This window comes from Falco cherrug, chromosome 15, assembly GCF_023634085.1.
Source record: "Falco cherrug isolate bFalChe1 chromosome 15, bFalChe1.pri, whole genome shotgun sequence".
Lineage (NCBI taxonomy): Eukaryota > Metazoa > Chordata > Aves > Falconiformes > Falconidae > Falco > Falco cherrug.
Window position 1 is genome coordinate 22,762,117 of NC_073711.1, and position 12,275 is coordinate 22,774,391.

The following is a 12,275-nucleotide window of genomic DNA, read 5'->3' on the forward strand; positions in this document are numbered from 1 at the left end:
TGGCATCAGACACCCCACAGAAACACAGGGCTGCCTCCTGAATAGCCCAAGTCGCAACACTCATCCACACATGTTTTAAAAAACATCCGTTGCAAAAAGCTTGAGGAACAAAATCAGACAAAACACCCATGGGGCCGAGCAAAACTCAGGCCAGACACAGAGCGATGCTCCTGAGGTTACGGCACATCCAGAAGCGAGATGCAGAGCGTTTCTGCACTGACTTTGGTGGGTCTGAAGGAGACCCCAACCTGCAGCAAGCGGCTCCCGATAGCTGGCATATAACTCAACTCTGCTCAACTATTTAATTATAGTGTCTTCAGGATTACTTCTATACAACATCATTAACGTCCTTTGGCTTTTAAGGAAGGCTTCAGCGAGCACCTGTGCTGCCCTGCCACCGCTGGGTCACACCGTCCTGCCACAGCAACATGGGGACATGGGAGCAGCGGACGGTCTGCACCGTGGGACCACGCACCACGTCAGTCCCTGCCCTGCCTGGAGAGGGAACCTCTCGCTGGCTTCTCCTCTGGGCTGGCTAAAGAGAATTCGTAGCTGGGTAACATCAGCCTGGAAAGGAAAATGAAATCAAAACTCAGACTTACCCTTTTTCTTGTTTTTCACTGAACTTGGACCTACAAAGAAAAAAAACCAGAAAACTAGTGAAATTCAGTTATCATTTCATCTTAGAAAATCCCCACTGCCATCAACACCCACTGAGCCTCGGGGTATCTTCTCCAGAGCGGGAACAAAATCGGCAACAAAACCAGTAAGCCAAAGACGGAGAGCCTTCTGCTTCCTACAAACAATTACAGCAAAGTTGTAACGATTTTACCAGGACCCAGATCTGCTTTACCCTCTCTCAAGCTAGCAACCCGTGGCTGGTGTAGCACAAGTGAGTGAGTTTTGGTGGGCAGCTCTCCCCTTTGTTGCAAAGACAGTGAAGCCACCTGCTGATGGCCAGCGGCGAAGCTCAGGTGACAGATGCTCTTCAGCTTTGAGCCAGAGCTTTCCTCCCAGATACCAGCTCAGCAGAGCACCGCTCAGAGCTTTGCCCACAGGCTGGCCATATGTACCCCCTGGGGTCGCTGACAGAAGCACAACACATCAAACCTCCAAGCAGAAGAAATCCTGAGACTCAACAGCAGCCATTTAAAAATACAACCCTGGGCAGCAGATTATTTTTCCAGCGGACAATGGACGCATCTGTGGTCTCTGCAGCCGTACCTGAATTGTCTTCAATAAGCCTGACGTGCCAAGCTTAGCATTTACAGCTGGCACACTTCACTCCCCTATGAGCACAGGGAAGAAGAAAGTTAGCATGACTCGGCCCTCAGCTGAGAGCAGTAACCCAAATTCTTGTGAGCCAAGTTGTTTAAAAATAATAATAAAAGTCTAGGAAAAACAAAAGCAAATAATTAGTATGAACTAGCTTATTTAAACAATGAGAATACAAGCTTCCCTAGCAAGAAGTGAAAACATTTATAGTGAATCTGAGAAACATGACTTCTTGAGCAGAAGCTGAAGCGTGAAACATGTTCCATCACTTCCTCAAAAATTAATCATGGATGGGGATGAACTGCAAAAATCCCCCAATATTTCCTTGCTGTTCATCAGTGAAATCCCTCTAAAACCTGTGTTTAAACACACACCAAAGACTGAAGTCACCTTTAACCGAGATACACTTGTAACGAATGGAAGGTAATGAAGTTGCTCCAGGGCTGCAGTGGTAGAGAAAGGCAACAGCACCGGAGTGCCACATTCCTGTGGCTGGTTAGAGGAAAGATGCGAGCAGGACCCGAGAAATATTCAATAACCTTACTGATGCCTTTTCAACGGGAATATGAATTCACCCACACTAAGCTGTTGGGTCACAGGAAAACTGTCATAGCATCACAGCCTGGTTTGGGCTGGGAGGGAGCTGACAGCCCCCCGAGCCCCAACCCCCTGCCATGGGCAGGGACACCTCCCACCAGCCCAGGTTGCCCCCAGCCCCGTCCAGCCTGGCCCTGAGCACCCCCAGGGATGGGGCACCCACAGCTGCTCTGGGCAGCCTCTGCCAGCGCCGCCCTCACAGGAATGTCTTTATTATGGCATTATCTAATTTACTATTCCTGCTAATTTTAATACACAGTATTAAAACACGTCGCTAGGACAACACCTCGGTTTCTAACAATGCCAGCCCCAGCATTCTGCCAGGGAGCAACACCGAAGCCAGCCAGCAGGTCCACCACCAGCAGATGATCTTCAAAACCTTTGATGTGTGGCAAAATCGACAGGCTCCTCTTTTGGCATTTTCTGAGCTCCGCCGATGCAGAATGAGCCGTGATCACACCGGTGATCTCCACCGGCCCTCATCCTTGGCATCAGCTAGTTAATAACATTTTCAGTGAAGCAAAAAAAAAAATTGTCTGGAGGATTTCATTTAAAAAAACCCAAACAACACAGCAAGCTAAATGCAAGTGCTGTGTATGTGTCTCTTCAGACCTCGGAGTCACGAGAGTTTATTTCATGTTATATATATCACACCATTAGTGCTATAACCAGAGTGAAAGTACAAATAGCTGCGGCGAGCCAAACACATTTGAAATGGATGGAACCAATTAGCTTCAAAGATGAATGGGAGGAATGAGAACCACATGCGATGTCAATGTTCACAGTCTATATTACAACACACGCATCTGTTCCAGGCACGGCAGAGAGAGATGTTACGGCTGTGCAAGTGAATCTTTCGACAAACACAAAAATACTTCTGACATGAAAAAAACACAGTATTATTAGCCTTGGGAGCTTCTGAGTCTCTGGGGTTTGCATCTGTTCGTCTCCCAATAGGAGGGGGTGGATAATTTAATTGTAGCAGGGAGCCATAAGGTTCATCCGATATGCCAGAAGACAGAATTTTCCTCATTTTTGCTCAAAATGGTAAACTCATGGGCTCTTTCTCAATTTAGTCTAAAACAGTAACAAAGCTTCCTAGTGAGTTTGAGAAGCTGAGTGCCCTCGAAATAATCAGCCCTACGTTCCCCTCAGGATGAAAGGAGCTGAGGCACAAGGCTGGAAAACTTTACTTGCCATACGCTGCCCCAATAGCTATGTGCAGAGGAGAAAAAAAAAAAAAAAAAATGCTTTCTGCCATGCTTCTCTGAGGCTGCACCCCAACATTTGAGCAATAAAGCTTGTTAAATGCTGCAGTGGTTGAACACGTACCACCCACTGGTTCTCTGTTCATTGACGAGGCAGGTTACATACCTGCAAGTCAGGCAAGCGTTAAGGCTTTCCTGGAGCGTTCTCCTACATTGTTAATCCCACCTCGCCATCCCACCTCTCCAGCAGAGGGGCTCCCCGTCACAAAGCCTTTTACACTACCCACATTTATTGACTGTCGTTTCACGGAGACCATTAGATGACCTGATTCCAAGGAAGGTCCACAAGAAGACGCTTTTTTTTTTTTTTTTCCTCTCCGAGATACAGATTATAGGCGTATGGCACTATGTTCCTCAACTGCATCAAAGCCTTATAAAAAACCAAGTTACAGGATACCTGCTGCAGCTCTGGAGTCCACAAGTAGAAGGAAACGGATTTGACTTGAAGGATTCGGTTTGACTTGAAGAACTCTCCACTGACAAATGTGGCCTGCTACCGCTCTCTGCTTTCAGGGGCTTCTCCGCGGTGCATCTGCGGATCTGTTCCAGTCCTGCTGGGACCTGAGAGCAACCTGACCGGTCAGCTCTTCCCCAGCACCTCTTTTCCCTTCTTGACAAAATGAACCTTGAGTTTGCTTTTCTGGCATCACCTTTGCTCCTCATGAATCCCTTTAAGTATCTATCATGAAGGCACTAGAGGTCAAGTTCACAGTCTTGACTGCTGGTACTCAGCGTGACCGCTACCCAGGCACGACTATTTTTCTCCGTATGTTTGCACTTGACTTTCGTACTTCTTCCTACTAATCCCCCCTGTCCCCCCACCTCCTTTCCGCGTGCTGTCTGCTCGTGTTTGGGGCCAAACCAGACCCCAGACCTAGGGAAGCCCATCCCCTTCCATATTTCCTGCCTTTCACCTGAAATTAAGTTTATGCTTATGCTCTATTCCCTCCTTGAAGGAGCTGTCAGCTATCCTCAAGCCCTCGCTCCAGCCTTGCTTTGCAGAAGAAGGGAAGTTGACAGGGCATGTTAACAGAGAGGAGGACGGGGATATGAGAGAGGACAGGCTGGATGGCTCTGGATAATAAGCATGGAATGAGATTCAGTCATACAAAATGCATAGCCCTACGAATTATGTATACGTGGGGAATAATAGACTTTTCTGCTGGGTGGTGGAGCTCCTCAGATGGAGCTGTGGAGGACAACGTCTGCACATGTTGAGCTGCTGTTGCAAAGCCAGGAAAGGCAGAAATACAGAAACATGGCTCAGTGGAAATACCTCTGGCAGACATGGGGCAATATGGAAGCTACGCAGTAGGTGGGGGTGAAAATCCTGGGAAAAATGCCGCCAATCCTGATCATCTACACACAGAAAAATGAATTTAAATGAGAACAGTTTCACAGGAGGGCTCCTGGGAAGGTCAAGAGATGGTCAGGCTGAGCTCGCCTGGTTGGCCATGAGCACTGGGGAAGGCTGTGGTGATGGGCATGGAGGGAGAAGACCTGTTAGGGCCTCAAGGACAGCGCTGGCATGTCCTCATGTGTGCAAATCACTCGCCAAGACTAATAAGCTGGGAATGAGAAGGCTTCTTTTAATCTCCAGGAGCAGCAGCACAGGTCTGGAGGGGGTCTTCTGGCTCAGAGCAAGCCCTCCGCTGTCACGGGTCACTGCTTGAAAGTCCCTCAAAAGTTCATCAGTCCCTCTGGAAAGCAGTGAGGGTACTTTTTGCCTAGCTACTAAAGACGTAGCTGCTAAGCTATGAAGCAGGCTGCTACCCCGACGTGAGAAGTTCAAGCTAGCTACCTGATATACTTCTAAAATTTATCATCTCTTTCATTGGATTTCCTGTAGGAAAAGCCCACCGACTCCTGCTGCAATAACTCAGGCCAGCTCTGTCAGCTGCCGGCCCAGCTCTGCAGGGCAGGACGGGGCTTCCCTAGCAAGAGCAGAGCAGCATCACTGCGAGCTGGCCTTTTGAAGACCCTGGCTCTGAACAGGGCTTGGGACCTAGACCTCTCCAAAAGCTTATTTTCCACATCTGTTGGGAAAATAAAAGGGCGTGATAACAGAAAGGGAGGGAATACAAAACCAGCAAGAGTGGTAAGCTTTGAGGGAAAGGTACAAGCAGGAACAGACAGCTCTGTACGATACCAGCCCCCCCCAAGCCTGCCCGCAGAGCCGTCCCGCTGGGCAGGGCTCCAGGCGATGCCAAGTCACTTCTAGCAGAAGCGCCATGGCCACGTGTTTCAGCAATGAGCCCACTTAGACGCAAGCTTCTCACTTAAGCTGAAGGAAATATTTGCAATAGATGAGGCTTTTGTTGTGTAAAACCACAGCTGTGGCCCAGCAAGCACCAGAAGACATCTAACCATGCTTCAGGGAGCAGGTTCTAGCCCCCAGCTCCTGCAGCCCCAGCATCTGCTGGATCATTTCCAAGCGCCTCAGAAAAAAAACCAGATGGTGATGCAACCCAAGGATATTACACATGACATGTTTGCTCTCATAAAGATTAATAGAGTTTACTTTCCCCCCCGTCCCCAGTTTTTCTTTCTGCACGCTACACGCTGCTATGATTTACTATAAATACAAAAATATCAAAAACTTCTTTAGGACATATGCTGATATAAATAGTATATTAAAACCCCCCTGCGTTCACTTATTAGTTGTGTGTGTGGATTAACAAGAAATAGTTTAAATTCCTGCAAAACAGTTCAAACTGGTTTTATTGATGGGAACAGATCTTTGTAATTACGCTTATTTTATATAAAACATATAAAAGGTTGACCATTATAGAAATCAGTCAAACAAAGGACGAATACCTGGGAAGGCTGCTGAGCTTTCTCAGCTTCTCAGTTGCCAAGAGCAGAACAAAGTCAACGCATGCCACCACCATGTTCTAGCAGCATCCGCGTTCAGTTCAGAGCAAAGACATCTACTGATGTCTTCAAGATGTTCAACCAGTTTTGGAAAGGTACACTGCACCCACCACCATGCCCTCTACAGGCTGTGCCATCCCGTTTTCATCATTCATTGCTTGCCCTAAGGATTATTAAGGCATCCCTTTTCCATCTTCCCAGCACTACGTTACTACAGCTTATCATCAGTCTTCTTACCTAAGCAGGACTCTGGTTTGGGGAATATGCAAGACCAGATCATACAACTGAGCCATCTCCACATTACCATCACTGCTCTACCCTTGAGAGATGAGAAGGTGGTGGTACTGAGAAGTTTTTCCACATCCCAGGTTGCAAACAGCATCAGTCACAAGTCTTGATGATTCATGAGATGCTGGCATCTTCCAGAAATGCCACATCACTTCTCACTCGTTCGTAAAATAAGCATAAGGTGACCTAAAGTCATGAAGTCCACAGCTACGTTCAAGATGAACATTTAATTTTGAAGACGAAAACAGAAGTGGAGAGCTCTATGTGACTTACCTTATATGCACATTTTCAAAACTACATTGTCTTTATGCACTTTAAAAAAAAAAAAAAAAAGAGAAAAAGCAGCTTTTTCTTTGAAGTATGAGCTTTTGGCTGTAGTTGGAAGAAGAATATTAGGTTTAATAATCACTGTTCTCAACAGCTATGGAAATTTGTGTAAAGTATTTTTCCAAACCCTGCTAACCATCTGGTTTAACAAAAAGACCACTTACTACATCCCAGAAAAGCTCTAAATACTGCCCAATTCCACCAGTAACTTCTGGGGAATAGCTAGCTAGCAGAATTTGAAATGAGTTCCCGGACATTAGCTGCGATACCATTATTAATGGGGAAGGAACAGAAGCTGAGCTCTGTAGTACAGCAGATGGCTGTCCCAGGACTCAAGCGTCTAAGCCAACAACGCAGGCTGCTTCCATCCCTCATAGAAAGCTCTGACCACCAAGTGCCCCCCGCCCGCCCCCCCCCCCCCCCCCCCCCCCCCCACTGTGACAATGCCCACCTCTCCAGGAAGGCAGCTCTCTGCCACTTGGGGCTTCTGGGAAAAAAAAAAAAAAATAAAAAAAAAAAAAAAAAGGAGGGGCTGAGCAGCTATGAAAATGCTACCGCTCCCGAGCCATGCTTGGGAATTAACCAGTCCCATCAGCTTCCACAGACATTGAGACCAGAAGGAACCACCATGAGGATTCAAGTATTAAGGAGGTGCTGCCCATCAAGCCTCCTATCAACCACTTTATCTCTATTTGACCGATCCTAAAGGTGGAGGGGGTGGAAAGAAAAGCTCAGGTGATGAAGCTGCTAGCTTCATCAAAAAAAAAATTAGGCAATGAAGAAGCTACTAGTTGCTTTGATGCAAGTTGTCCCAATGCATAAGATCAAACCCCTCCACCTTAGCCAAACCTCTGAAACTCACTTGTTTCATTTCAGAACCGGTGTAATGACACTTACTTCACTCACATGGGTACGAGATATGTACGGCTTTTCAAATATTTTTAAGTGCAGCGTTATTAATGCCAGACTATGGTGGAGTTGGGGAAAGAAGGATGTTAGCTCCCAAACACATGCTTAATCTAGAACATGTGGTTTTGGGGGAGGTTTGGAACCAATATGTTTTCAACATTTTCAGGAAATTCGGTCTATCCAGATGAAAGCTTCTTGGACCCTACTGAAATATCAGTCAGCAATACAAATACTGAAACAAGATGAATTTCTTCCCTTCCCTGAAAAAGAAAGTGCTTCTTCACCAGTTCCAGAGAAAAAGGCAACAGAACCTGAAGAGCAGCTTTGGTATTATTACTCCAGAACATTTAGAAAATATAATAAATTATAGATCAAGAAAAATATCCCAGAAGTAAAATACATTGCACACTACTTAAAACTTCTGGCATGCCTTACCAGTGTTTTCGGGGGGGTGGGGTGGGGGGGTGGGATGGGGAAGGGAGGTCTTCTGCCAGGTGTGGAGGAAAGATGCTGCCCGAATTACAGGCAGAATGGCTGAATACAAGTTAGGGTTGTGATGTCCGCGGTACAAGGCTAGTACTAATTTCCATAAATCAGAATATAGTGACTATACTACGTAACAGAATTGGGAAGCTCATTGTACAAAGTGGGGGAAGGATGAAACAGTGGTGCTTGATATATCAGTCTGGAAGGCAGAGCCCGGGGCCGTCCAGTTTTTCTCAACCACCACCGTTGCTTCTCTCTGCTTTTCTTTCAATTTTGTTGAAATAAATTCAATTTTTGTTTTTAAACTCTTCAAAATTCATGTGTGAACACAGTCACCCTTAATTGTCTTTTTCTGGTAGCATCTTAAATTGAGATGCTCTACGATGGCATCCCATAAAACAGCGCTCCCTCTGCGTCCTTCACTTAACGGCACCTTCCTTCCAGGGCAAGGCCAAGAGTCACGCCTGGAGGACACCCCAGCTCTGCCTCCGCTGCGCGCAGGCTGCGTGCACGGCAGGAACACAAGCCCTGCATTCCAGGAGCCTTTGCTTAGTGGCAAGCCCTGTCATGTTCTGGAATTATAGGCTGCTAAGTCCCTGGACGGGCTGGGGGCCAGTTCACAGCTGACACTTCTGATACCCCACCCCTGTGCTGGACCGAACTGCCGAACGCTCACGGCCAGCCTCCTCCACCCGACAGATCAAGAAGAGTTTGCAGCTCATCTTCTACTCTTCTGAGGCACTCCCTTGGCTACATCCACTTTTTGAAGCTATTCTTCATCTCTTTTAGGGACTTTTCCTGTGTCTGCCTATGTCTCCAGGGGAAGTATCCCACACAGAGGTCTCCCCTGACACTTGTGGGACCCTATGCTGCTTGGCCAGAGGGTCTGAGAAAAGCTTGTGCATCAACACCAAAGCCTGAGAATCGCTCCTCTTGTGAGCTAGGCATGAGAGTGGCCTTCTGCTGCCTCACTGCTCTTCTCCTCTGAGCAATCCGTCAAAGGACAAGCCTACATCCATGTGTCATCCAGATGATCAGATGCTGCTCCAGGAGCTCCATGGATCAGTAGCCTGCTCCCTCCCAGTTCCTCTGATCCCATACACCAGACCCCAGTTCAAGCTTATCGGTCTTAAAAAGAAATGGAGAGAAGTCACAGCTCAGCCCTGCCCCATCCCTCGAGTCCCTGGAGCGACACTAGATGCCAGAGAGCCACAATCTCTCTTCCTCAGACAGCTTCAGACGATGTAAGATCTCATCACGTAACAGGGTTTTTTTTTGTTGTTGCCAAAGTTCTGATTTTTTTCTCCTGCCAATACTCATAGAGACATTTTTGCTGGGTTTGACAATTAAAACCCAGGACTCTTCACATCTAGGAATAATTTGGTAAAACTCATAAGGAATGGGAGGACAGTTAAATGCAAATACACAGAGACAACGGCCAACAGCGACAGTAGGTTGTGATGTAAATTATACCAATTTTTAATCGTATTAAAAGGAAAAAAATCTTTAGCTACTGCAGTTCAAGATGATCGGAACTGAAGCGTGAGCAAGAGAGACAGACCCCAGAGACCACCAGCCAACCACCTGCTTTGCTGCTCCAGGGAAAGGTGCCCTGGTGAGTGACCACCCTCTGCCCCAGCTGGAAAGGAGCAGGAAGATTGGAATTGCTCTCACACATTTACCAAGTTTTTCCACCTTAAAAAGGACAGTATGACTCGTGGGTCATCAGCTGCTGTTTGAAGGGACCCGTGCTGGAGACCCACCAGCCCTGCACATCTCCTAAGGGCTTTTTGGCATGAGGAATAACATAGGGGCAGGGCTGCAGGAGAACCAGGCTGAAACAGCAACCATCCTTTAGAAGTCTGTCACCTCTGCTGCCGTGACCTCTGTCACGGTGCTGGTCCCGCTCTGGGGGAGAGGGCTGGATCCAGCCACCTCCCAGGGTCGTGTCCGTGTCCCCCCCCCCCCCCCCCATCACCCCACAACCTCAGCTCAGCTTCTCCAACAGCCAGAGCTTTGCTGGAAATCACTACTTGCTGTCTTCTCAAGTAAGGCAGAGGTATCTTACGCCCTGCAACAGGAATTTCCATCACTTTATACAACGTAAAGAACAACCAAGTTGACCGATCTCCTCAATCCCATCCAGATCCACTTTGGGATCGGTGACAAGGTACCAGGACAGCCTACTGATACCATGAAGGCTCTTGAAAAAAACTACTCAGTCTCCACTGAGTAGGTGCAAGCGCACCACAGCGCAAATGTGTTCATGAACAAAGACAAAATCCTGCTCCCAATTAACTACAGAGCCACTGTTGCTGGCAAAATAATACTGCACTGCCTTCTCAAAAACACAAAAACCCAATCAAACATAAATCACCACCCTTCTTAACTCCACTCCCACATAATCAGTCCCAGCCCAGTTCCTGGGGTTCACACCAGAACCTGTGGCCATCATATTTCATTTTCCGCACTCTCACTGGCTATGGAAGAAGAATATGATGGGCCTTTTGTTTTCCTTCAGGCATTTAGGTTGGATTCCAAATGCTGGATCTTTACAGCAGAGCTGACAAACAACATTACTATTTCTAATTCGAGTATCTCAAGGCTTTTTTTGGCTTGCTGGCCAGACTCGTAAGGCTTATTTTCTATACAGCACTGCACCCTATTGCTTACTTTATCAATACCACATATTTGAATTCAACAATTTAAAGCGTAGTATTACAGCTGTGTTTTTATTTTGTTTGTTTTATTCGGTTGTTGCTTAACACAAAACATTCTGACATTTTAAGTCATATCCCACTAAGATAAACAACTAACATATGTCATGAATTCCAGTAGAAATGATTCCCAAGTGGTGCTGCAGCAAGGTTTTAACCAAGCGTATGAAAGGCTCTCTTAAATTGTTTGCTGGATGTTTTAAATGCACTCTTCCCCACCACAGCTACCCATAAGGAATCAAGGGCAGGTGGGAGGAAATCTCTTCCGCTGCCTCACCCCTGCAGAACTTTACACGTTTTTCTTCCTCTCATACGTAACTCTGCCTAATTGGATCGAAAACCTCTGCAGTGTGGAACAGCTGTCTGTAAGCCATCGGTTTAATGACATGGAATAGCACAGGATGCACAGCCAAGGACAGATCTGTGTTCATATACGTTACTTGCATTTGTACGGATCAGAAAAGGGGTCTAAAGGACACCCAGGGAGACCGCACCACTCTTTGGGGGGCCGAAGTCAAGTCCCCGCAGCAGCCAGGACACAGCACACGCTGCCTGGCTCAGCCACCTCCCGAGTTTATCCACTCACAGCATCTCAGACAGATTAACGGACTTCACCAAATCCTGCTCATATTAACAAGATCAGTTAGGAACCCAACAATATTGCTATACATCATGGCCAACAAAGCCCTAATGAAAACATGCCACTGCCGTGCCTCATTCACAGCTTTGTCCCTAAAGAGTTTTCCAGCAGTGGCGTTCTTCAGCTTTGTGCAGCTTCAGCTAAGTGCTTTTCTTATGGCTGATGTATCTCGTCTGCTACAACCCAGCGAGTTTTTAATGGGTGCTCAGACAGGCCACAGCTGAAGACAACTTCACAATCCCCACCACCAGCGCAGCGGCTCTGGGTTTGGCTATTCAGTCCCGCCCCAGCCCCCACAGACAGAAAAAGAGAGTTATTGAGCCCAGGATGTGCAGAAGGCAGCCAGCCCGTGGCCGCTGCAGCAGGACCCTGAGCCTGGACCGCCGTACCTGGCCGTTTGGGAAGCTGTACGGGATCCAGCTCAGCACCAGTTCCTCAACTTTTGTGCTAGAGCTGGTCTGTGACCAGATGGGCTTGGAGCATGTGCTAAGCAAACTTTTGTCTGCCTGCAAAATACTCTGTGGATGTGGCCAGAGAGCCAGTTTATTCACAGAAATCAAAGCTCAGCTGCAAATGCTTCAGCAAGACAGACAATAGAGCCTCTCATACTGTGGGAAAGAAATCACCAGCTACCAGTGGAGTTCAGCATTTACAATGCTCAGTGCATGGCATCCACAGTTCAGATGCACACACAGTTCAGATGCAATCACATTCCTGCCCGGCTGCAACATCTGTTCTCCTCTCATTAGTCCTGGCCATGTTTTGTAACAGAAGAAACTGAGATTCCTGAACTTCAGTATTTGACCTGAGGCGTTATGAAAAGCCCTGGTTTTCCGAAGTGGAATTCATACGGAATCACCAGTCACTTCTAATAATGTTGGTCCCTGCTTAACA

General features: G+C 47.2%; 1 protein-coding gene across 5 annotated transcripts in view; it reads right to left on the bottom strand.

Moving 5' to 3' along the window:
* EDA (ectodysplasin A) overlaps window positions 1–12,275 on the bottom strand; it is an 81,744-nt gene that overhangs the window by 13,980 nt on the left and 55,489 nt on the right. For all 5 annotated transcript variants that reach the window (XR_008735283.1, XM_055727680.1, XM_055727679.1 and 2 more), the window contains exon 3: window positions 603–632. Coding sequence is in view for 4 of the 5 variants with exons in the window: in XM_055727680.1 (XP_055583655.1) it covers window positions 603–632 (30 nt within the window). In the remaining variant the exon portion in view is untranslated. The remainder of the gene's footprint in view (window positions 1–602; window positions 633–12,275) is intronic.